Raw genomic sequence first — 22984 nt, 5'->3', positions numbered from 1 at the left:
CCTCTCCTCATTTCGCGCATACCCATTGTTGCCTTGTGTAATGAGCATGCGCCAGAAACAATAACAAAGATGGCAGGCTACCAGCCTTTTTACGTTTTGTTAGCACTGCTCGAACTAATTACTACTTTACATGTGAAAAATGTTCCAGTCACAGGAAGCCAAAGCAGGGAGCACCTTAAACATGTCGAGGCCGAATGGTGATTGAATGTGCTTTTGGTAGATGGAAGGCGAGGCTTTCCTCATTTTTGCATGTAAATGACTGTAATGAAGCCAAAGAATAGGGAGTGAGAAGGGTGGAAAACAAAATTCCCTGACCCTTAACTTGTGATCTCACCTGTGGTGACGTAAATATTACGGCGAGCGTTTGGAGTCGTTTTAGCATTTGAGTGTGGACGGAGAAATTTGGAAAACGAAGGTTGTGTGGGCAGATTTGTTTTTTAAACGTTGGGTAAAATATCCGCTTTTAGAAATATCTGAATAATTATACAATAAACTGTTGTGCTGTTAGAATGTGACCTTAAGGGTTTTATTCCAGTTATGCAACACTACAAGACTGATTACTTGTTTCCATGTTTTGGAGGTATTTTAATTACTATTATCAGCTGCTGTAGTGTTGTTTGGAATGAAAATTTGTTTAGGGATCAGCAACCACGTCATGCCTCAGGCGGCCGAGAGTCTGCAGGTCCCATTCATTCCAACAAAAGAGTATACCAGCCAGGCTTCTTCAGCTTTAACCAGTCAGTACATAATGTGTGAAAACACATGCTTTAGTCAAGCTATAATGAGAATCTGGACTCCCACTCATTTTGCAATATATATATATATATATAACACTTATACTGTATGTTCATAATAGAGTGCTAAAGGAAAGAGTCCTAAAACCCAGAAATGAGTTAGCATTTTAACACATCTGGTTCCCTCATCTTGAAGTCGATGTGTTTTTTTAGTTAGATGCCTGAAATAAGGTCCGTGGTTAATACAAGCCTAAGAGATTTTAACGTTTTGTTCTACGATATATAAAATACATCAGTAAATATTCCACTCATGAATTTCAAAGCCTTTGTGTCTTTTAAAAAAGTTGGTTGCTAACAAATGGCTAAATGAAATTACAAAACGTCATCACGCTGACTCGAAAGTATCCTGATATTAGGGGTGTAAATCACAAATATCACGATACAATAGTATAGTGATTCTTTAGGCAACGATACATTTGCTGATATCACAAAGTCTGCCTCGATACGATTTTGATTTGATTCAATTCAGGGTGCTGCGATTGATGTGAGACGATATCATATACCCATTTAACACAATCAGTTTAATTTATATGAACTCACAAAAATCTACTAAAATATGATTTGACAATTTTATTACTGGGCACCTCCAGATAATCTATTCTTTTGAATAAAATTAATATAAAGTGGGAGTTTCAAAATAAAGATGATATGTATCAATATTTTCACTTTGCATCTGTGATATTGGATCGGTGATCATTGACTCAATGTATCGTTACACCCCTACCTGATATCACTCTATTTCTTATTAGAAAAGATGAAGGATCATTGACAGCCGAGGCATGTCATCATCAAAACTATGTCATGGCACTGGGCAGAATCTGTGCTTGGGCTGTCTTCTTCTACAGTAGTATTCAACTCCTTTCTCTCTTTCTCTCTCCCTCCTTGGTCCAGGCCTGCAGTGAGTTCACCAACCATGTAATGAACCTGCTGAGAGAGCAGTCTCGCACACGGCCCATCTCTCCCAAGGAGATTGAGCGCATGGTGGCCATCATCCACCGCAAGTTCAGCTCCATTCAGATGCAGCTCAAACAGAGCACCTGCGAGGCCGTCATGATTCTGCGCTCACGCTTCCTTGACGCCAGGTCCGTCTCTGTGTGTGTGTGTGTGTGTGTCAGTGTGTGTGTGTCAGTGTGTGTGTGTGTGTGTGTGTGTCAGTGTGTTGAATGACAGGTTATTTTCTTGAGGGCTGAAGTGATCGGAGCATGTTGTAGTCGTGTCAGACTGTACATTTCAAACATGTTGGTCATTATCTCTTTCTCTCTTGTGTGTCAGACGTAAGAGGCGCAACTTCAACAAGCAAGCTACAGAAGTGCTGAATGAGTATTTCTACTCCCACCTGTCTAACCCTTACCCTAGTGAGGAAGCTAAGGAGGAACTGGCCAAAAAGTGTGGGATCACTGTGTCTCAGGTGAATGGCACACCAACACAACACCACTATTATAAAGGATATATATGTAAAAGGACACTATAGCGGTTTGTGTAGGAAGCTGAGGTTATTTGTTGTCTCTGTTTTAAGATCAGTTTCAGTACATACTTTATAGCATCTTTTAAAAAGTTTTTTTTTTTTTCTGTTATTAGTTTAAGAAACAAGCTGAAAAACGGAGCTATACGGATAGATGATGAATTTTCCATTGCATTGCATTCGCATATCTGACATCCATCTGTCCCTCAGGTCTCTAATTGGTTTGGCAACAAAAGAATACGCTACAAGAAGAACATTGGTAAGTTCCAGGAGGAAGCGAACCTCTACGCAGTTAAAACGGCGGTGGATGCTGCCAATGTGTCTGCGCAGGCTAGCCAGGCTAACTCTCCCGCAACGCCCAACTCAGGTACAACACGCTCCCTCTCGTCTACCCACAAGCCCCGTCACTTCTCATTAACAGGCTTCAGTTCCTCTACATTCACTCTCATTCTCACACACAACTGAGCCCCATTGAACCACACTGTGACTGTATGAACTGACTTTATTGTTCAAAAGGAAATCCAACACTGTACTCTGCAAATGTGCTCTCAGCCAACCGCCCACACTGTGTTCAGAGTCATGTGAAATTATCCTATTTATTTTGCAATAAATCATTGGTAAAAAAAAAAAAAGTTGTCTTTAGCCAACACAGTATAATATATACTTGTGTATAATCATAAACCTAGACACAATCTTGACTCATTCTGTACTGCTGTTAAGGGTAGTGCACGGTCACTTTATGTTCTGGCAGCAAAATGTGTCTCAATTATGGCATCAAATATATGGCAAAGGATTCTAAATCTAATAAAGAAGAAAATTGTTAGGACAATTATATACAGTATTGTCAACTTTTTTTAGTATGTGGATTTAGCCAGGATTTGTCTGCTCTGAGGTTGTCAAAATTAGATTTGCAAAAGTACAACTAAATTCATAATAATACACTGTAGTCTGTATATAACACTATTTAACAAGATATATATATATATATATATATTTTATTTTGTAAGGTTGTTAATTGATGTCTAATAAAAAATGTATACATACATTTGCATAAAGCAACATATTTGCAAACTCCCATGTTGATAAGAGTATTAAATACTTGACAAATCTTCCTTAAAGGTGCATTTTCAACAGATAAAAAAAGTAACTAAGTAAAAAAGTAATTAACTATTGACAATCATGCGATTAATCGTGATTATATATTTTAATCGATTGACAGCCCTAATATTTTTTACTACTTAGTAGGCCACATTCTTTTTTATTACTTTATTACTACTATTTGTAGAATTAGATTCCAGTGGTGGCTGCATAGGATTGTTTCTTACTCGTGTGATCCAAACATTTCCAATAAGTCAAGTCCAAAAGTCAACATTTATTGGAAAAATATAAATGTAATCAATTCCAAAATTCACAATATGTTTTTATCTAACAAAATATTCTGCTTCAATTCATAATTGTTGGCATTGAGCCTTTCAAAAACAACATTTTCACTGGAAGATTGTGCAGTGTGGGCTTTGGTTGTCTGTTAGCCAAGATTTGCATTCATCTTGTGCTGTTTTGTGAGTCAGATGCTTTTCTAACATATATTTTCAAACACTATAATATGACTTGGTACTGTTGTGATACTCATGGGTATCAGCTAGAGGGACTTACCTGCTTCAAGTGCTTTCTGTCCATCTCCCATATTTTCTTTCTACAAATCGTCCCCATTCATTATTTATTTAATTTCTTTTTTGTGTGTGTTACCTCAGTCTTTGCATCTATGTAGTACATAGTCTTATTTTGAAACAATTATTCAACACAGCACATAGTAATAATATAATAATAACCCCAATTTGCTAAGGAAGCTGAATGGAAGGTAGGTGATCATTCGTTTAGTCAGTTTCCTTCTTATGACTTCAGTGTACTCAAAATAACTACTTTGGACAGCCAGGTTGTTAAAACCTTTTTTAAGAGTGACTAAACACAAAGCTGTCTGTGAGAGAGAATGAATATTATAAATAAGAAGTGATACTACTTGGCATAAGAGACTGGATGGTGTCAGAAATGCACCATTTTCTTTATTGTTACCAGTCGAGATTCACAGACTAAACAGTGTTATTGCTGCAGCATTGACCAGAGGACTCTTTTGTATGAGGAGAAAAAAGGAAAGCGTTGAAGACATTGTGCAATGCTCCATAGTTCATTAATCAAATGTGTTTAAAGCAGACGACAACACGAGCAATAAATCCTTCTGTCTGAAAGTAGCTTTCTGTCACCATCAGGCGTTTTGAGCAGCAGTTTGTTTGAAGTATGCTATAGCTATTACACGTCCAGAAAGTGAAACGCCTCGTGTCCTCTTACTGCCCAGCCCTGACTCGACTGTAGCCCACGATGACCACCATCTCTGAAATGTGTCCCATTCAGTTTTCCTTAATCTAAAACCCAATCTGTAATCCACATAGAAGCACAACTCAGCCGAAGAAACAACATTTATTTTAGACAAAATGTATTTCTGCCGCTGTAAAATGTGTGCTTTCAAGTATTGGAATTACATAAACATCCTTTTTATGGTTTTATTTTCCATCTGGCACACATTTCAGCAGTTGGTGTGTGCAGCTGGCTTGTAAAATGATTTATTCACAATACGCCAAGCTGATAACATTGACCCGCATATTGAAGCTGGTTATTAGAATTTACTTCTTTCAGTCAATGTCTGTGACCAGTGCTGACCTTTTAACCCCATGGCACTGTGGTTGAGCTGATTGGATATTGGCTATATATATTGCCTACAGGGTCACCGGGGTCATACAGTTTGTCTCACACAGGCGACTCCTACCTCGGCCTGCGTTCGCTCAACGGGGAGGGTCTCAACATCGCCCCCTCTCTACAGCCGCAGGTATGCAGTGAGGGCAGCTGCAGAGCTGACCTCAATGCCGTTAACCCAGCTATCCAGAATCCCTGAATACCTACCCTTAGCCTAGCTCCTTTCGACCTCGACCTCTCCTCAGATCCCGTCCTGACTTTACCTTTGACCCCCATCAACTCCTCCCCAAACACAAACACACACAAACTGAGCCTTCTTTGCCCTGAAGAGCTTCACTCTAGAGGAATAATGTCAGTTTGTTGTTGCATATCCCTCTATAGTTACATGTACACATAGTCCCTACACATATGTATTTCTTAAGAGAGCGCTGGACCAGTTTAGAGACATCTGGGCCTTCCTTGAGACTCCTTTAGTTGTCAACATAGAGCTGGAATATCTGCAGATTGAACCAGCACCTCTCTGATTAATGGTCAGTTTCTCTACCTCTAGGTTGTCCTGCACCTCCAACAGCCACCTGCCTTTTAAGTCCTTGTTTTTCCCTTTCCACACATTCCTCCATCCCATCTCTCCATATGTTCACCCCCTGATGTAGAAATGTGTCCTTGTGATTGTTGTTTGTTAATAGTTATAATACAGTTTTGTTGTTCTGGAGGAGTCCACAGATTTCTGCTGTTAAGCTCGTTATAGTCCAGGAATTTAACACTATACAAAAGGTGTAAGATTGGCTTTTGGCTTCAGTTGCACTCTTTCATTTCATGGAAATTAGAGCAGAAAGGGTTTAATGGAGAGTCATGAAGCTAATGTGTGAGTCACAACGTTTAGTGGTTGCATTGACTGAAAAACAACCGTTATTAAAACGAGTTCACTAACAGGAAAGCAGTCAGTAATGCAGACTGATTCTGATGCATACAGTAGAGGTTTGTGGACGCCGCCGTTCCTCTGTTCAGCCTTTGGTTGTTGTCTAAATGTGTTGAAACTTGGGGGTGTGTTTTGTCTCTGACAGGTGGATACCCTGCACCGTGCTACACACCTGACGGGCGGCTATGAGGAGCTGTCGGGTAGTGGCCTCTACACCCCTCATCGCCTGGATGTGAGTACCAACTTAAAGCTCTTTTTGTTAGCGCAGCTAATGAATACGTTTGCAGTTTCGCCATTAAAAACAATAATGGTTAATATACTGTTGAAGCTAATTTAGGCCAGTTTTAACCTCAGCATCTAGATGTCTTTACCTTGCAAATCACCAAATCAATGCTTTCTAAGCTGTAACAATAAACCAATTACTGATTTTTGCTGGTAAATAATTTTAGGAGACTTTAATTTCAGGAATTTATAACTTGCGGCTGAAAAATCGGTGCGTTTACATGCACTGAAGTAACTGGGTTATAGTCGTCTTTCTCCAGTAAGCTGATTTCTTAAACATCAAGAAAACAAGAAGCCTGGTTTCTGTAATCAGGGGAGGGGATTAGAAAAAATGTTTTCCCTAGCTAGATTTTTCCTGAAAATGCCATTTTCTCTGCCATATGCCGTATATGTGTAAAAGTATACATACACGTTCCCTGATTTCTCAGTAACTTGAAGTAGTAACTTGGTTACTTGAGGATTAAAAAAACACAATGTAATCAGATTATTTGTTTTAACAGATAAATTGTACTTAGAATTAATAGCACTAGTGCAGTGCCCGTTCGTGGCATGGCCATTCGGAGCGGACCGAGTGGCTCCTGTTATTGCTGCTCGGGCTCGTTCGGAGCGAGCCGACTACTGGGCTCCCAGTAGCCTGCAGCGTTGTCGCGGGTTCGTGCCCGTCGGAGCACATGTGTTCAGACGGGGCCGATAGCTTGGCCCCAAGAAAGTGCTGCTTGCAGCGTTGTAGAGAACCGCTCATCGCTCGTTGACTCCAGGGAAGTGAAGAAGAGTTCGGTTGTAACTTCTTCTATAGTATATTCAGCAGTCGTTGAGCCGTTGTCTGCCCGCTGCAGACGACATGCTTGACTCAGACCGCAGAGCCCTGAAGCCCCGCCCCCCCACTGCGGCACGGAGTGCTGTGTATTCAAAATGTATTAATATTGAACGTGACCAAATTGCTCCAAATTTGAAAAAGCACGTCCTTGGATCCCCAGAGTTACACCCGCCACGTGAGAAGTAAATCAGATGAACGGTTCCCTAGATATGCAAATAACACACAGACAGACGTACAGACAGAGAGTCCTCGCTTTCTAGTTAGATTTTGTCTGCAACCAGTAAGCCATCTAGAGTAAGCACAAATATAGCTGATTTAGACGACTAATTATAAAACTCCTTGATTAAAAAAACACTCTCTCTCCTGACCGTTTGCAGGCTAACAGCTGGCAGGACACCACCAACCCCCCCTCGGTCACCTCTCCTCCCGGTCCTCCTGGCAGCGTCCACTCCGACACCTCCAACTGATTCGGTGGCTCTCCCTGCCATCACTCCATTCCCACCGCGGTCTGCTCTGACTACCATCCTCTGTCTTCATTTTTCACTACTCCCTTGTCTCTCTACTGGACAGCCACACAGGGCTGTGCTCGCATTTCATAAACACACACACACTGTGCTGGAACACAGGACAGCCAAACAGTAGTTAGGAGGAGTTCTCCCTCCACCCCCCCCCCCACAGCTCCACTTCAATGCTAGAAGCTCCTTAACTCTGAATGAAAAAAGAGGGACGGAGCTTCCTGATGCTGAGACAGATAGAAAACACCTTTACTATCAAGGACTTTTTGAAAAACCACTGACCCAGCTGTGTAGATGATCATGATGTCTGTACATTGTGTATATGCACGTTAACTCCACACAGTACTCACACTGCTTGTCCATGTGCTGTTGACCTCTGCACTCGACCCTTTGCTTTGGAAAACTGTGTGTGATTGCCTGTATCTCTTGAAGCCTTTGGCGTTTGACGGCCAAACTGTTGATACGGATCACCAGGGAGCTCTGCTCACCTTGCTCGTACCAAAGTGCTGCCCCGGTAGTTGTCAACACATCCGTTCCTCCCGAGATCACCCTCTGCCAACTCAACACAAGACACTGTTATATCTTCCAGTCCTTTATAGCTCGATGTTTCATTCTGTTGGAGATTTCAAACAAAGTGAATAATTGAGATACGCACAAACGTGCGTGCACCCCGCTTCCATAAACCTCACAACTTTTCAGTCGTTTTCATAGTGAGCTGACATAAAAAAAGATGTGTCAAGCACAAACGTTAGCATCCTTGTTATGGGTGTCTCTACCTGTAAGCGGGTAGTTAAGGGGATCACTGTTCTAAACCAGGCAGGGCAGGTGATAATAGGGCTGGTGAGAGGAGGAGGAAAGGGCAGAGAGGAGAATATCTTTGGTTGAGTGGATGTAACTAATAGCCCTTTTTTGTTGCTAACCAATAGAGGGTGTTGGTAGATGGCTTGTAGACTTTACTTCTTGCTTTCTGTCCACTAGTTTATTTGATTGTAGGCTATTTTCTAATGCTGTTTCACCAAGAATGCACCAGCCACCACCAAAAATGAGCTCAATAAAAGCATCTAAATGACGTTAAGGAGACGGGCGGTAAGATTGTGGGGCATCGATGTGTTATTGGGACATGAATTTAGAAACGTGACTGTCTTCCATGCATGTAGGACTTTCTAGGCGTGATATTATTGTTTTCATTTAACCTTCCAAGTTTTTAGCTTCGTTTTTATTAACAAAAAAAATTAATAAAAAGGGTATAATTATTACAGTCAGACCAAAAAGGAAAAAGTGCATCATGTATTGCTAATGATGTGTGTGTCTCTGTGTGGGCGTGTGTACAGTGTTCTTGGGATGTCTTAGTCAAACTGGCTGGTGCCCTCTGACCTTTGTAAGCATTATAAGAGACTGGGTGCTTCCGCCAGCCAGGTGACACACCAGGTGGGGTTCGACCGAGATCTCCTCCCCCCATCTTGAAAACATTTTACGAGCCCGAGGCAACACACTACAACCTTCTGTTGTACCAAAACCAAAAATACCACGTTCAGCAATGTAATAATGCTACTCTGTGTCTCTCTAAAGTTGGTGCGCAGCCACCTTTTCAGTTCGAGGAGAGGAGGGAATTATATTTGTATCTGTGTCTCTCTGTGTGGTGTTGTCATGCCTCGAGTTGATTTTTGATTTTAGGGGTTTTTCTTTGTGGGGCGTCATGGGAGGGTGGGTGGAGTGAGGACTGTCATATCACACCTGTAATTTGATTGTGAGCATAGAAGGTATGCTCTCCCCTTAACCCATCCTTTTAATACCTTCTGGTAAAACCACAAGTTTTTACTTCTATAGCCGATTGGGCAAGGGCTTCTTCTTCTCTCTCCTCTGTTACCAAAAAAGAGGCAGCACTGGGCGTAGTATAACTCCTGTTTAACACAAACATTTTGGGGGATTTTCATTCTTTGGAACTATTTTATACATTAACTGTTATGTGAATAACAAAGCATTTTGATAGTAAGGTAAAGCCTTATGAAGATTTAAGTGTCAGACTTTATGTTACAGAACAAAAACTTATAAGCTTATAAGCTGGTCACACGTGATATCCCGCATCTAATTATGACTTGTTTTGTTACTCATCGCGGTTCATACGACTGTATCTTATGAATAACGTTATCGCCACACCAAAATTATCATGTCCCCCCTCCCTTTTTCTACCTGTTGTAATGGATGTCACTGTACAGTTTGTGTAATGTTTCAGTATTTTTTCTTTTCTTTCTTTTATAAACTTTGATGTTTTTGGTTGAGATGCCAGTTTTATTTTGGCCTTTGTGTCACAGGATTCACGATAACTCTGTATCAATTTTGAATATTATTTAGGTCTTTTTGTTACATAACCGGGTGGCAATGTCGGGTTTACAGGTGTGACGCTTGGTGCTGTGGAAAGACAATTGTATCAATTGAGGTTCTCCAATGGACATTATTTGGTGTATTTTTGCCGTGTAGATTTATGGACGCCGTTCCCATCAGTTTCTACCTTTTACACACTTCCCCAGATATCCACCCATTTGTGTATCTAAATCTTTTTAACTCTTTTAAACATGCTTTGTGACTAATTAAGTGCTCAAATTATTTGTTGAAATCATAACTTTCTGTTTACGGAGTGGCAAAATAAGTTTTGAAACTGTTAAATAGTTATAAGGACTATTGTTAATTCATGCTCTTGGAGCTTCAAATTTATCAGCCCATGACGACTAAATGTAAACGTGCAGATGTCGCCCTTTGGTTTCATTTTACAGGTCCGCAAACTTCATGGTAATTAGGTGATAATTAGCAAGTAACCTATGTCTTTGGAATTACTGCCAAATTACCCCAATATTTACATCAAAAATTATTTTATTATAAACATTATATTCCGCTATTTCCCAAAAGCTGGTAATTTAAAATTTAGAATAATTTTTGAAGTAAATATTGGGATAATTTGGCAGTAATTCCAAAGAAATTTCAAATAGGTCACTTGCTAATTATCACCTAATTACCATGAAATTTGCGGACCTGTAAAATGAAGTTCCTTTTTTGTGGAAAAGTTAATGCCAGAAACTCTAAAAAGTATTCAAGTATTTAATGCAGAAATATTGTAAAAATATGCAAGTACATTTGCATACAACTGAGAGGAAGTCAATACTGGATTTTGTTTGAGGAAACTACTAAAGCCTCGGACACAGACCGCTGCAGACTTCTACCGGTGACGCAGACGCGCATGCGGTTCCATTCATACTACAATTGAGGGTCCGTGGCGTTCTGGGGTTCCACGCATGCGCATTTCCCGATCCACACTCCATTGTAGTTGGGAGCGGTAACGCACCATGACGTTGTGTGCCAGGAGCTCTATGCCATTTGGCCGTCTTTGTATTACTTTTTAAAGACAAATTATATAAATGTGGGCCCTCGCGGACACGTTAAGTACGAATTGGCCTTCAATGGCAACTTCATTTAAAATAATTAAAATCATGTGACACCCTGAAACAGGAAGAGAGGCAGACCTTCACAATAAAGCAGATGGTCTACAAAAATAATGAGTAGGGTGAAATGATTCATGTCTAAACACTTAACGACGTCGATCTAAAAACACAGAAGTTAATTTTTCATTTTACTTTTAATCATGTTTAAATCTTGTTTGATTTCTGCAAGTGACTAAATGACTTCCACAGCACCGAACGTCTTCTTAAACCTTTGATTTCTTTGTTTTTATTAGTATATTTGTATCTCCCCTCTTTCCCTTGTATTTACCCCTCTCTCTACCTCTGTCTTTCCATTTCTCTTGTATATAACCCCCCACTGTTTTCAGACTCGTGAGTCTGTATGAACTCCTTTTATACCTCAACTTTAGAATTGTTCTAGAAAGAGTAAAAACAAAAAGGAAGAATATGACAAATTGTAGTGTTCTTATTAGAAAATTAATAAAATGATTTAGTGTGATTTTTTTCAGTATTTGATTTCAGAGTTTAGGAGTGTTTCATTTTATAATTTGTCACAAAATGCTCTTGTGATAGTCAAACGTAATAAAAGGAGAGATTGCACCATCTGATGATTAACATGTGAATCTGTCAGCCTCGTGGAGACTGAGGAGAACTATGGCGAGCTGTTTTAAACGTCTGTTAGCGAGACTGGATGTTCAATAACGTCATTCAGCCTGGTCAAAACTAATTCAAGATATCTGTAATTCTATGTTGTACTAGTACTTTTCAAACTACTTCTGTTATTCATGTGTATATCTTCTCATTACAGATGTAATTCATTTTTAGATATGTGACTTACGGATCTCTGCAACTGAATCATGACTAGTTGTAATTCCAGTTCAACACTTCCTGTCCAGTTATACATCGTCCTTTTTAGATATCCTGAACTGGAATTATGACTAATCAAAATGATGTTGTAGATCTGTCTCTGTCTGTCTGTCTGTCTGTGTCTCTTTCTCTCTCTCTCTGTGTCTGTCTGTCTGTCTCTCCCTCTCTCTCTCTGTGTCTGTCTGTCTGTCTCTCCCTCTCTGTGTCTGTCTGTCTCTCCCTCTCTGTGTCCGTCTGTCTCTCCCTCTCTGTGTCCGTCTGTCTCTCCCTCTCTGTGTCCGTCTGTCTCTCCCTCTCTGTGTCCGTCTGTCTCTCCCTCTCTGTGTCCGTCTGTCTGTCTGTCTGTCTCTCCCTCTCTGTGTCTGTCTGTCTCTCCCTCTCTGTGTCCGTCTGTCTCTCCCTCTCTGTGTCCGTCTGTCTGTCTGTCTGTCTCTCCCTCTCTGTGTCCGTCTGTCTCTCCCTCTCTGTGTCCGTCTGTCTCTCCCTCTCTGTCCGTCTGTCTCTCCCTCTCTGTGTCCGTCTGTCTCTCCCTCTCTGTGTCCGTCTGTCTCTCCCTCTCTGTGTCCGTCTGTCTCTCCCTCTCTGTGTCCGTCTGTCTCTCCCTCTCTGTCCGTCTGTCTCTCCCTCTCTGTGTCCGTCTGTCTCTCCCTCTCTGTGTCCGTCTGTCTGTCTCTCCCTCTCTGTGTCCGTCTGTCTGTCTCTCCCTCTCTGTGTCCGTCTGTCTGTCTGTCTGTCTGTCTGTCTGTCTCTCTCTCTGTGTCTGTCTGTCTGTCTGTCTGTCTCTCTGTCTCTCTCCGTCTGTCTGTATGTCTCTCTCCGTCTGTCTGTCTCTCTCTCTCTGTGTCTGTCTCTCTCTCTGTGTCATTGTTGTGAAAGAAAGCCTGACACAGCCTGTCAGGGTTTCTTTCACAACGATGACTCGCTAGCTGTACATTATCCTGCTTATTACACGGCTACTTACTTAAGAAATCAATAATTTGACACAAAAACGGTCCACTAGAGTCCGACATCAGAACTGCGCCCATAGCAACAGTCTGTTATACATAGCAACGGTCTGCTATAAAGACATAACAGACCGTAGAACGCTGTGATTGACCAATCAGAATAGAGTATTTAACAACGCCGTGTAATTATAGATGTTAAAACGGCTCGCCATAGAAGAACACTATCCTGAGAAATGAAAGCATTTGTCCAACAGGGATACAATTCTTTTCAAAAGATGCATCTTTATATATATTTTTTTCCATTCAATTCACAAATGCAAACATGGAAGAGAGGTCATTTGGCAGAAGTTGACTTGACATCCAGCAGAAAAAAAACAAAGAAACAATGAATGTTACACCATGTGTGCTGCTTAGAGAGGACAGTAAAAGTCTTTTTTAAATTCCAGGCCAGCAGCCATCATACCCCCACCATTGTCCAACTGTCTTCTTTGTTGTTTGTTTCCGTACAGGCGGCCTGATCTTCTGACTTCTGGAAACAGCGAAGAGTTTCCTGTAGACAAAACATAATTTGAGCATTACAGGACACAAAGGGAACAAATGTTATATCCGAATTTCTAAACTCAACTTTCAGTAATTTAATGTTTTCCCTTCCAGCCGCTTTTATGAGAAAAGTAGTCTCAACTACAAAGATTAACAAAATGAAACAAAGAAATCAAGAAGAGGAATCTCGTGGTTCCTTCTCGTGCCAGGTACGAGGTACCTGATGTGTTAGATTAGAAACCCGCATGTGGTGTGGTATGTGAAAACCGTCATGACTCACTGAGAGGGAGTAACGAGGAAATCACAATATGGGCCTTTTGGGTAACACTTCATTTTACAGGTCCGCAAATGTCATGGTAATTATGTGATAATTAGCAAGTAACCTATTTGAAATTTCTCTGGAATTACTGCCAAATTACTGTATCTTCACTCCAGCCCTTAAACTGAACCTGCTAGATTCTCTGAAAGACAGTAAAGGCTGTCGCGGGTCTCAGGGGGTTGAAGTGCTTTGAGGGTGTAAAGTTTATATTTCACAGGTTGTAATTTAACTGTACCTCTGGCAGCGGGGAGTCCATCTCGACAGGTGACAGCGCCCTCTGCCGGTCGCCACCTCTTCGACAAAGGCAGCACAGGATCCACTTGAACGTCCTCCGCATCTCGACGTCTCGCAGGGAATAGATGATGGGGTTGACCAGAGAGTTGCACTCTGCTATCACCAAACAGAACTTCTCGTAGGCGTTTGCGTTGCTGGCTTTACCCAGCAGCCCGTCCAGTAAGAGCGTCACGAGGCCAGGCATCCAGCAGATTACGAAGGCGCCTGCAGAGAGAGTGGGATGTTAATGAGGGCAGAAAAGAGTCAACAATAAACTCACAATTCTCCACAAACACGGCCGTGTAATAGGACACCAGTTGTCTCAGGGTGCAGCTACATTAGGTAACATTTGTGCCTTGATTGCTTAATACCCAGATTAACGGTCAGTTAGAACATATTTGCCTCCAGGAGATGAGTCACCTGAGCAATCAAAGACTTAGATTATGACGATGAATGAGATTTAATTTCCACAGTAACACTGGAATTTCCTAAGAACCTTTTAAACTTAAAGTGCCCGTGATTATCAGACACGGTTTGACAAACAAACAAACAAACGAGGCTAGAGCCGCAAAACTGGTTATGGGGGAAGTGGGAGGCCACAGGTAGCAAGCATCCAAACATGTAACAGCTCTCTGAGCTAAAGAACACTTACTACCGATATGACAGTTTGTTTCACCATGAAGTGGTGAGCGGAGTTCATTAAACCTTATTTTCTGAGAAAATGTAGATTAGGAAGCAGATAGGGGAGAGCGGGGTCGGTTGGGACACTTTTGTATCAACACTAAATAACCTTCCATTACTCACAGACTACTTGAACACCAATAAAAATAATTTGATCCCTGAACAGATACAGGTGTCCGCTAACACGTTATCAAGTTTTTTAGAGCCCAGCCTAAACGTGAAAGGCACAATTTTGTTAAATGTACAAAGAGTGAAATGCTGCCTCCCTGGGACGGTTGGGTCACCTTGTTCTGGGCTAAAAAATATATAATTTAAATAGGGCTGTCAAAGTTAACACGATAATGCAAATTTGTTTTAACGCCACAAATTTTTTTTAACGCAATTTGGGATTTTCTGGCATCATATGAAACTAGAAAATCTAATGAATCCATTGGTATCAACCATGTCATACTAGCTTGTCACAAAGGAAGCTAAATAATGCTCCAAATTTGTGCTAAATTTTGGCGAGGAAAAACTGGCAAGGCCATTTTCAAAGGGGCCCCTTGACCTCTGACCTCAAGATATGTGAATGAAAATGGGTTCTATGGGTACCCACGAGTCTCCCCTTTACAGACATGCCCACTTTATGATAATCACATGCAGTTTGGGGCAAGTCATAGTCAAGTCAGCACACTGACAGCTGTTGCCTGTTGAGCTTGAGTTTGCCATGTTATCATCTGAGCATATTGTTTTATGCTAAATGCAGTACCTGTGAGGGTTTATGGACAATATATTGTCATTGTTTTGTGTTGTTAATTGATTTCCAATAATAAATATATACATAAAGCAGCATATTTGCCCACTCCCATGTTGATAAGAGTATTAAATACTTTAAAAATCTCCCTTTAAGGTACATTTTGAAAAGATGTGAAAAACAGATTTTGAAAAAATGTGATTAATTTGCAATTTTGGACAATCATGCGATTTATCACGATTAAATATCTTAATCAATTGACAGCCCTACATTTAAATCGTGATGTAGATAGTGATCACGGTTACAGTGATCAACCGCTTATAAGGATCAAAAAGCTTTACAAACGCTGTTTAAATAATTTGCCTATAGTAATCAAGTACAGTGTTCCTTTTTGGTCTTTTTTTACATGACAACATGTGGAAAAACATTTTAAAACTATATTAGACGTTAATTGAATTTTTGTTTTGTTTTTTTACTTAACTACCCTTGATACTTTGCCTCGCGGACCGTCTGCTTTCTGGCTTGATACCTGAGGTTGATGCTGCGTGCACATTGATATCGTGCCGAAAAAAAAAAAAGTTATTTTCTCTCTCTCTCTCTCTCTCTCTCTCTGGACGCCCCTGATTTGCATAAAGTAGCCTAGACCAGCCAACATGACGCCCTGTCTCTGGTATCGCGCCACCACGCTACCAGAATGCATTTCCTGGCTGCTTACATTGACAATGAATGGGAAGCGTGGAAAGGACGGCGGCTGTGGACATGTACCATGAGACAAAGCTAGACTGTTAATTTTGTGGTTAATTAATAACCCAACCTTACAAACTTGACCTTTGACCCACATCTAACACCCAGCAGTGGATGGTCACACAAAAAACAACTCCTCACCCAGAACCATGGAGATGGTTTTCATCAGGTTGACGATAGTTTGCCTGTTCCGCATCTCCGTGCTGTGCTCGGACGCGTAGCAGGTCTGGTATCTCACATAGACGAAGATACGAGTGTACACGCCCACCATGATGAAGAAAGTTAAGAGGTTGAGAATTGCCCAGAAGACGAGGAAGCGCCGGCTGTAGAGGGGAGCGACGGTGGAGCAGTCGTCCAGATCGCACTCGCAGTTCCAAAACATGGAGGGCACCAGGCCCATGATGATGCTCACGGCCCAGATGCAGACTATCAGCAGCACCACGCGCCGCTTGGTCATCTTGCTGTGCAGCTGCATGGTGATGATGGTCTGGTGGCGCTCCACGGCGACGGCCAACAGGTTGGCCACGGAGGCCGTCAGGCTGATGTCGATCAAAGCCATGCGGATGTACCACTGCTCCTTGGTGAGCGTGCTTGTCCAGGGGCCCGTGTTCAACATCAGGTTGGCGTAGGCGATGCCAGCGAACAGGTCAGCTGCGGCCATGTTGCTCAGGAGGTAGTAGATGGGGAAGTGGAAGCGCTGGTTCATGGAGATGGCGAACATCACCATCAAGTTGGCCAGGACAACGATGAGACATACCGTCAGGCCCAGTCCGATCACCACGAAGTCCCGCGTCGTCCACACGTCGCTGATCTTCTTACCCACCGAGTTGTAGAAGAAGGTGACGTTGTGGCTGTAGTCGCAGGTACTCCACAGGCTGCTCTCCATGGCCATAACTGTTGACACAAAACTGACATGTAAGGATACGTACCTGTTGTAAATAATATGTACAATATAAGGCTCTCCATTAAGTAGGGGAAAGCGGGGTAGGTTAGGACAGTTGGGACTAGGGATGTCCATAACTAACCGTTTAACCGTTAACCGACATTAAGCATTTTAACCGATTAACGCACAAATCTAGTCGGTTAACGGTTAATAATCGGTTATTGGTTAGGAAAAATTAACAAAATGAGCATCCCTAATTCAGGGATCAAATTATTTTCATTAACGTTCGAGTAGTCTTTAAGAAATGGAGGGTGTCCCTACTGACCCCGTTCTCCCCTACACACACAGTCAATAGTCACCCTGTGTAGAGAGTCATTAGAGCTGTTTAATATCTCAATTATCATACTTGAATGATATAACATGAAAATAGTAATATAAGACTTTGTCTCAAGCTCTCATTTTTGTTTTGCTGTATTGAAAATACATTATACTACACAGCTTATTTCAAAACACACACAGTGCCAGAGATTATTTCATAAAGCAGAGGGAGGTAAATGAACTCTTTGTGAATTGTTTTATCTACAAAAAATGTCAGAAATAGTGTAAACAATGCCCATCACAATTTCCCAGAGATTCAAAAGTGACATCTTCAAATTGCTTGTTTTGTCCAACAAACAGTCCAAAATCTAAACATAAAAAAAACAGATTTAAACAGCTGGAACTATTTTCTAGAGTGATATTTGGCAAACAAACAAATGATACAATTCAACACAAGTTTAGTTTTCATTCTGGGGAAACAATGTTTAAAAATAAGAAACATAAACGATCAAAATATTCTACAAAACAATGTCAGCTGACGTGTTTGTACTTGCAGTGCAACGTGCTGCTGACAGGCCTCACTGGTCTGGATATCTCTCTGATCTCTTCAATGGAAACTCGTGCTCTGAGGATGTTTTTGTTTAGACTTTCTACAGTAGGAAACGTTTAATTAGTTAAAACCTACCGCCGTGTTTAGAGTCTCCTCCATCCAGACAGGTCCGACATGAAACTAGCTGCCATTTGATGAAACGCAGAGTGTTATTAGAGCCTCTCTCCTCGTTGTAGGTCTATTCAGGTATCGACGCCTCAGTGAATCATCCTGACTCAGATCAGCTGGACCCGACAGACAGGTAGCGGTGCTGCCTTCACTGCAGCCGGAAATATCGGAAAATCCATAAACACAGAGGGTTTTTACTCTTTTTGTGCATCTAAAGAGAATCAAATTTGACTCATTACTCAAATAGTTTCAGCTCAATCTGGACGTATTTTACTCACTTTTTTGAAGTTATGTGATTGCAATGAAGTAAGCAATCAACCTGCAGTAGGCAGAATTTTTTTTCCCTTTATTGGGGAAACGATCCAGAACAATCTTTCAGCATATTGTATTTCAAGTGTTCTGAGAAGAAAACTAGACTTCTGCACCTCCTCAAAAAATATCATGAAAAAAATTTCATAGTATAGTATGTCGAAAAATGTTATTAAAAAAAAGTCATACTATAGTATGTCGAAAAATTTCATGAAAAAAGTCATAGTATTGTATGTCCAAAAATACCATGGAAAAAGGCATAGTATGGTATGCTAAAAAACTTGAAAAAAATCATGAAAAAAAGTCATAGTATAACATGTCATGAAATTTTTTGACATAATATACTATGACTTTTTTTTCCTCCAATTTTTCGCCATACTATACTATGACTTTTTTTTCATGAAATTTTTCAACAGACGTCGAAGTCATAGTATGATATGGTAAAAAAAATGAATGAAAAAACAGTCATAGTAAAGTATGTCGAAAAATTTGACGAAAAAAAAGTCATAGTATTGTATGTCGAAAAATGTCATGAAAAAAGTAATATATTCAGTATAGACATTCTATACTATGCCTTTTTTTGTCAAATTTTTTGACAAACTATACTATGACTTTTTTTTCATGAATTTTCTTACTATACTTTGTCTTTTTTTTTCGTCAAATCCTTAGAAATACTATACTATGACTTTTTTTAATGACATTTTTAGATATGCTATACTATGACTTTTCTTTCCTCAAATTTTTCGACATACTATAATATGATTTTTTTTCCTCAAATTTTTTGACATACTATGACTTTTTTTTCGCTAAATTTTTCGACATACTATACTATGTCTTTTTTTTGTCAAATCTTTAGAAATACTATAATATGACTTTTTTTAATGACATTTTTTTCGTCAAACTTTTCAACATACTATACTATGACTTTTCATTCCTCAAATTTTTCGACTTACTATATTATGACTTTTTTTCATTGAAGTTTTCTACATACTAAACTAGGACTTTTTTTCATGAAATTATTCGACATGCTATACTATGACTTTTTTTCAATGACATTTTTCAAAATACTATACTATGACTTTTTTTCATGAATTCTTTTACCATACTAAACCAAGAAATTTTTTTCATGAAATTTTTTCGACATATTATACCATGATTTTTTTCATCAAATTTTTCGCCATACTATACTATGATTTTTTTTCAAGAATTTTTCGACATATGACTGTTTTTTCTTGAAATCTTTCGCCATACTATGCAATGTCTTTTTTTCCTGAAACTTTTTAACATACTATACTATGATTCATTTTCGTCCATTTTTTCGACATACTATACTATGACTTTTTTTCCTGAAATTTTCAAAATACTATACTATAACTTTTTTTTTCCTGAAATTTTTCGCAAACTATGAAATTAAATTTTTTTCATGAAAATTTTTCGACAATTATACTATGATTTTTTTCATGAAATTTTTCGACTTACTATACTATGACTTTTTTTCATGAATTTTTCAACATACTATAATATGACTATCTTTAATGACATTTTTCGACATACTATACTATGACTTTTTTTCATGAATTGTTTTACCATACTATACTATGACATTTTTTTCATGAAATTTTTCGACATACTATGACTTTTTTTTCATGAAATTTTTCGGCATACTATACTATGAAATTTTTTTTCATAAAAATCTTCGACATACTGTACTATAACTTTTTTCGTCAAAAGAAAGAAAAAAGAGATAGAAAGAAAAAAGAAACAAAGAAATAAAGAAAAAGAGAAATAACAAAAAAGAAAGAGAAAAAAGAGAAAAATAAAGAAGGAACGAGAAAGAAAAGAAAAAAGAAAGGAAGAAAGAACAGGAGAAAGAGAAAAAAAGAATGAAAAAGAGAAATAATGAAAAAGAAAAAGAAAAAAAAGAGACAGAGAAAGAAAGAACTAGAAAGGAAGAAAGAGAAGTAAAGAAAGAGAAAGAACAAAAGAAAGAAAGCCAGAAAAAAGATGGAAAGAAAGAAAGTAAAAGAAAAAAGAAAGAGAAAGAAAGAGAAAGAGAAAGATTTTCAACGCTAGCCGTCAGTGCTACATATTCCTCCTTTAAGTCGTCAGCGGGCTACACCGCAGTTCCAAGAACATTTCACATTGAGAGACAGAGTTTAGATTATTTTTTTTATTTTCTATAAAAGAGATGAGTTTATTCAATGATCATAACAGACTGAATCAGAGACCTCGATAGACCACTCACATACCAAACAATAAAATCGAGGAAAATGTTTGAACAAAACCCCCAAAAACAGAACAAATGTAACACAAAATAAAATACCTGAATAAAGCAAACTCTGGGCTGAGCTGCGGGTCAGCACATTCTCTGTAGAACTCATGGCACATTATTGTCCAACAGTTATTGTGAAAAGGAAAAAAAAAAAGAGGCTAAAAAGGAATGAAGGTTTTTTTTTTTTTTACCCTTTCAAAACCAGTCTAATAATAAAAATTCTATATTTCATATATGGTGGACTTCATAGAAATTAAAAAGGTGACTTAAGCACAGAAACAAGTTCTCCTGAAGTTTATCTGTTTATTCTCCTCATCAATAGAATGCGTATCTACATCGGGGGAACATGCCTCCTGCACCACACACTTTAACAAAAAACAAATTAAAACACATACAGTCACACAGCCGTCCAAATTTACAGTCACACTCACAGACTCAAACGCTAGTGTGGCAACGCTGAAACATCTCTACCTAAAAATCTGCTGATTGAACAAAAAAGTAGTTGTCAGATGTGTACACTCATAGAAGTCCAGCTAAAACTAAATTTTAAAACCCGAATATTGACAACGGGTAAAATATAAAACGCTGTCTTTTCCTTTTTTTTATTATTTTTTCTTTTTACACAAACTCTTTCAAAAAATCTCCCTCCCCGTTCAAATATTACACCACCCCAGTCCTGACCTGCCGCCCCCCACCCACCCACCCACCCCCCTTTCTAAACCCCCTCGAAGTGTAATATAAGCCAACGAGAATTGCAATACAATACAGGCACTGGAGAAAAACACCATAAGAGACGAGTGAAGAGGACGAGATGCATTCAGTTTTCAACCCATCCCCGGTCCAAACAATGTCTCCAAGAACAGAATTATAACTCACATCCACTATTATCGAACAAGAACAAAGATATAAATCAAAACAGTTTTTTCAGTTACCTTTTGTTTGTCTTTTTATTTGTTGACAGTGTGTCCTCAGTGAATTAGAAGACGATTTGATGCAAAAACTAACTGTCCCTTCAGCTATTTTTTTTACTAAACCTGATTCAAGTAACAGCTACAGAAAGGTGTTTGTCCCCTTCCTGCCTCGAGCACTGTTGACATTTAGATCTAAAACCTAAAAGGTAAGATCAGAGCGCACACAGAGGAAAACAGCAAGGGGCTCCTCATCTTCTCATTTCTTAACTGATCCAGTAGTGTGACTGCTGCGAACAGGCCTATGATATCAGAACATTATGTCTCTATTACAAAGAATGGTGTGACACTTGTGGTGCCTTCAAATGGGTCGTGTTTATCGTGTTTACCGTGTTTACCGTGTTTACCGTGTTCACGAGAAGAGTCCATATGAACGTCCCCCCTCTTGTGGCATTCACGTTGTTGTGATGTCAGAAATGGTGGAAGTTAATTTTTTGGGGTGAATAATAAGTTAATATTTTGTCATTTTATATTGCTTTACTTGAAAATGTTGATATTCCCAACGGCCTCATCTTTTTCCTCTGTCATTATGCATTTCCTGCATTATGCTAGCTTGCTAAATTGTTAGCCTCTGTGGCTTCTAGACGCCGACAGTAATGTTAATATTGCTTAGCAGCGGTGTTCTCACGACTTGAACGCCAAGCATTATGTGGACTTCCCATGTTGTAAACACAACCTCACGAGTTTCATTTGAAGGCACCATTGTAGTGAAATTATATTCCAACTAAAGCTGAGAAACGGCCGGACCTTTCCCCTCTTCTGCTAACTAGTTCCTGTTGTAACTTTAAAATGAAAAATACAAGGCAGGATGAAAACTTCAACTGATTTTTGTCTTTGATAAATACTTGCTGGAACTATAATAATGCATATATTCAGGTTTTTTGTTTTTTTTTGTCGCTAACTAACTATCGTGTTTTAGGACGAAGTAATTTAGCATAAAAGATAATGGGTTGTTTGGCATAGACAGAGGTGGCGGAGTGTGATGGTATGAAGATTCAAAGAGTTAAGAGAAAAAAAAAAAGAAAGATCCAAAATAATTATTGTAGTATAAGAAAATATCTTTACAGTAGATACTAGATGATGAAAAAAAAAAAGGTCTGCACTGCTTCTACTCCTGGTTGTAAATGTTATTGGTTTTGTCCATGTGTGCAGGCCACAGAACATAATGGTCTGTATAGGAAAGAGGTGTAAGGCAAACTGTACCTTCTCTGCTGAGAAATATACATGATTTACAGTATGGAAGTTGCCCCCCCCCTCCCGCCCAACCCTTTCATTTGTTCACTTACAACAATCAAAACAAAACAGAACATAAAAGACCAGTTCTTCTTCACCACCTCAGACACCTGGCAGTTTCAAAACACAACTCTGCACAGTCTGTCAGTACATTATCAGAGCATTTTCATAGTTATTGGGATGTCTTTACTCTTGC

At 39.5% G+C, this 22984-nt stretch overlaps 2 protein-coding genes across 5 annotated transcripts in view; one reads left to right on the top strand and one right to left on the bottom strand.

Annotated features, from left to right (window-relative positions):
* The window catches only part of pbx4 (pre-B-cell leukemia transcription factor 4), a 30577-nt gene extending 21765 nt beyond the window's left edge, over positions 1–8812 (top strand). For 2 of the 3 annotated variants that reach the window (XM_074656401.1, XM_074656402.1), the window contains 5 exons: positions 1686–1876; positions 2067–2202; positions 2467–2623; positions 6066–6152; positions 7397–8812. In XM_074656401.1, coding sequence (XP_074512502.1) covers positions 1686–1876; positions 2067–2202; positions 2467–2623; positions 6066–6109 — 528 coding nt within the window. In that variant the 3' untranslated portion in view covers positions 6110–6152; positions 7397–8812. Of the gene's footprint in view, positions 1–1685; positions 1877–2066; positions 2203–2466; positions 2624–4917; positions 4921–5030; positions 5135–6065; positions 6153–7396 lie in introns of all 3 variants that reach the window. The other variant, XM_074656403.1, reaches the window with a different exon arrangement.
* A 4247-nt stretch (positions 8813–13059) lies between these two features.
* lpar2a (lysophosphatidic acid receptor 2a) lies at positions 13060–18113 on the bottom strand. Of its 2 annotated transcripts, none has more exons than XM_074656398.1 (4): positions 17974–18113; positions 16229–16981; positions 13887–14154; positions 13060–13347 (listed from the first exon to the last, which is right to left on the bottom strand). In XM_074656398.1, the coding sequence occupies exons 2-4, from the start codon at positions 16977–16979 to the stop codon at positions 13233–13235; spliced, it is 1134 nt and encodes a 377-aa protein (XP_074512499.1). In that variant the 5' UTR covers positions 16980–16981; positions 17974–18113; the 3' UTR covers positions 13060–13232. The 2 variants fall into 2 exon arrangements, with proteins under 2 accessions (XP_074512499.1, XP_074512500.1); XM_074656399.1 differs by having other exon boundaries at positions 13892–14154.
* Between the last annotated feature and the right edge of the window lie 4871 nt (positions 18114–22984).

Source organism: Sebastes fasciatus, chromosome 13 (genome assembly GCF_043250625.1).
Source record: "Sebastes fasciatus isolate fSebFas1 chromosome 13, fSebFas1.pri, whole genome shotgun sequence".
In the NCBI taxonomy this organism is placed as follows: domain Eukaryota; kingdom Metazoa; phylum Chordata; class Actinopteri; order Perciformes; family Sebastidae; genus Sebastes; species Sebastes fasciatus.
The sequence above is the reverse complement of the archived record's forward strand: the minus strand, read 5'-3'. Positions and strand labels throughout refer to the sequence as shown.

Bases quoted from the DNA above. Each gene is read 5' to 3' on its own strand.
- lpar2a (XM_074656398.1), bottom strand. From the start codon at position 16,979: ATGGCCATGGAGAGCAGCCTGTGGAGTACCTGCGACTACAGCCACAAC. The intron at 14,155-16,228 runs GTGAGGAGTTGT...CTCTCTCTGCAG, and splicing joins AACCATCTCCATGGTTCTGG to GCGCCTTCGTAATCTGCTGG. The intron at 13,348-13,886 runs GTTAAATTACAA...TTTTGTCTACAG, and splicing joins TCCCCGCTGCCAGAGGTACA to GAAACTCTTCGCTGTTTCCA.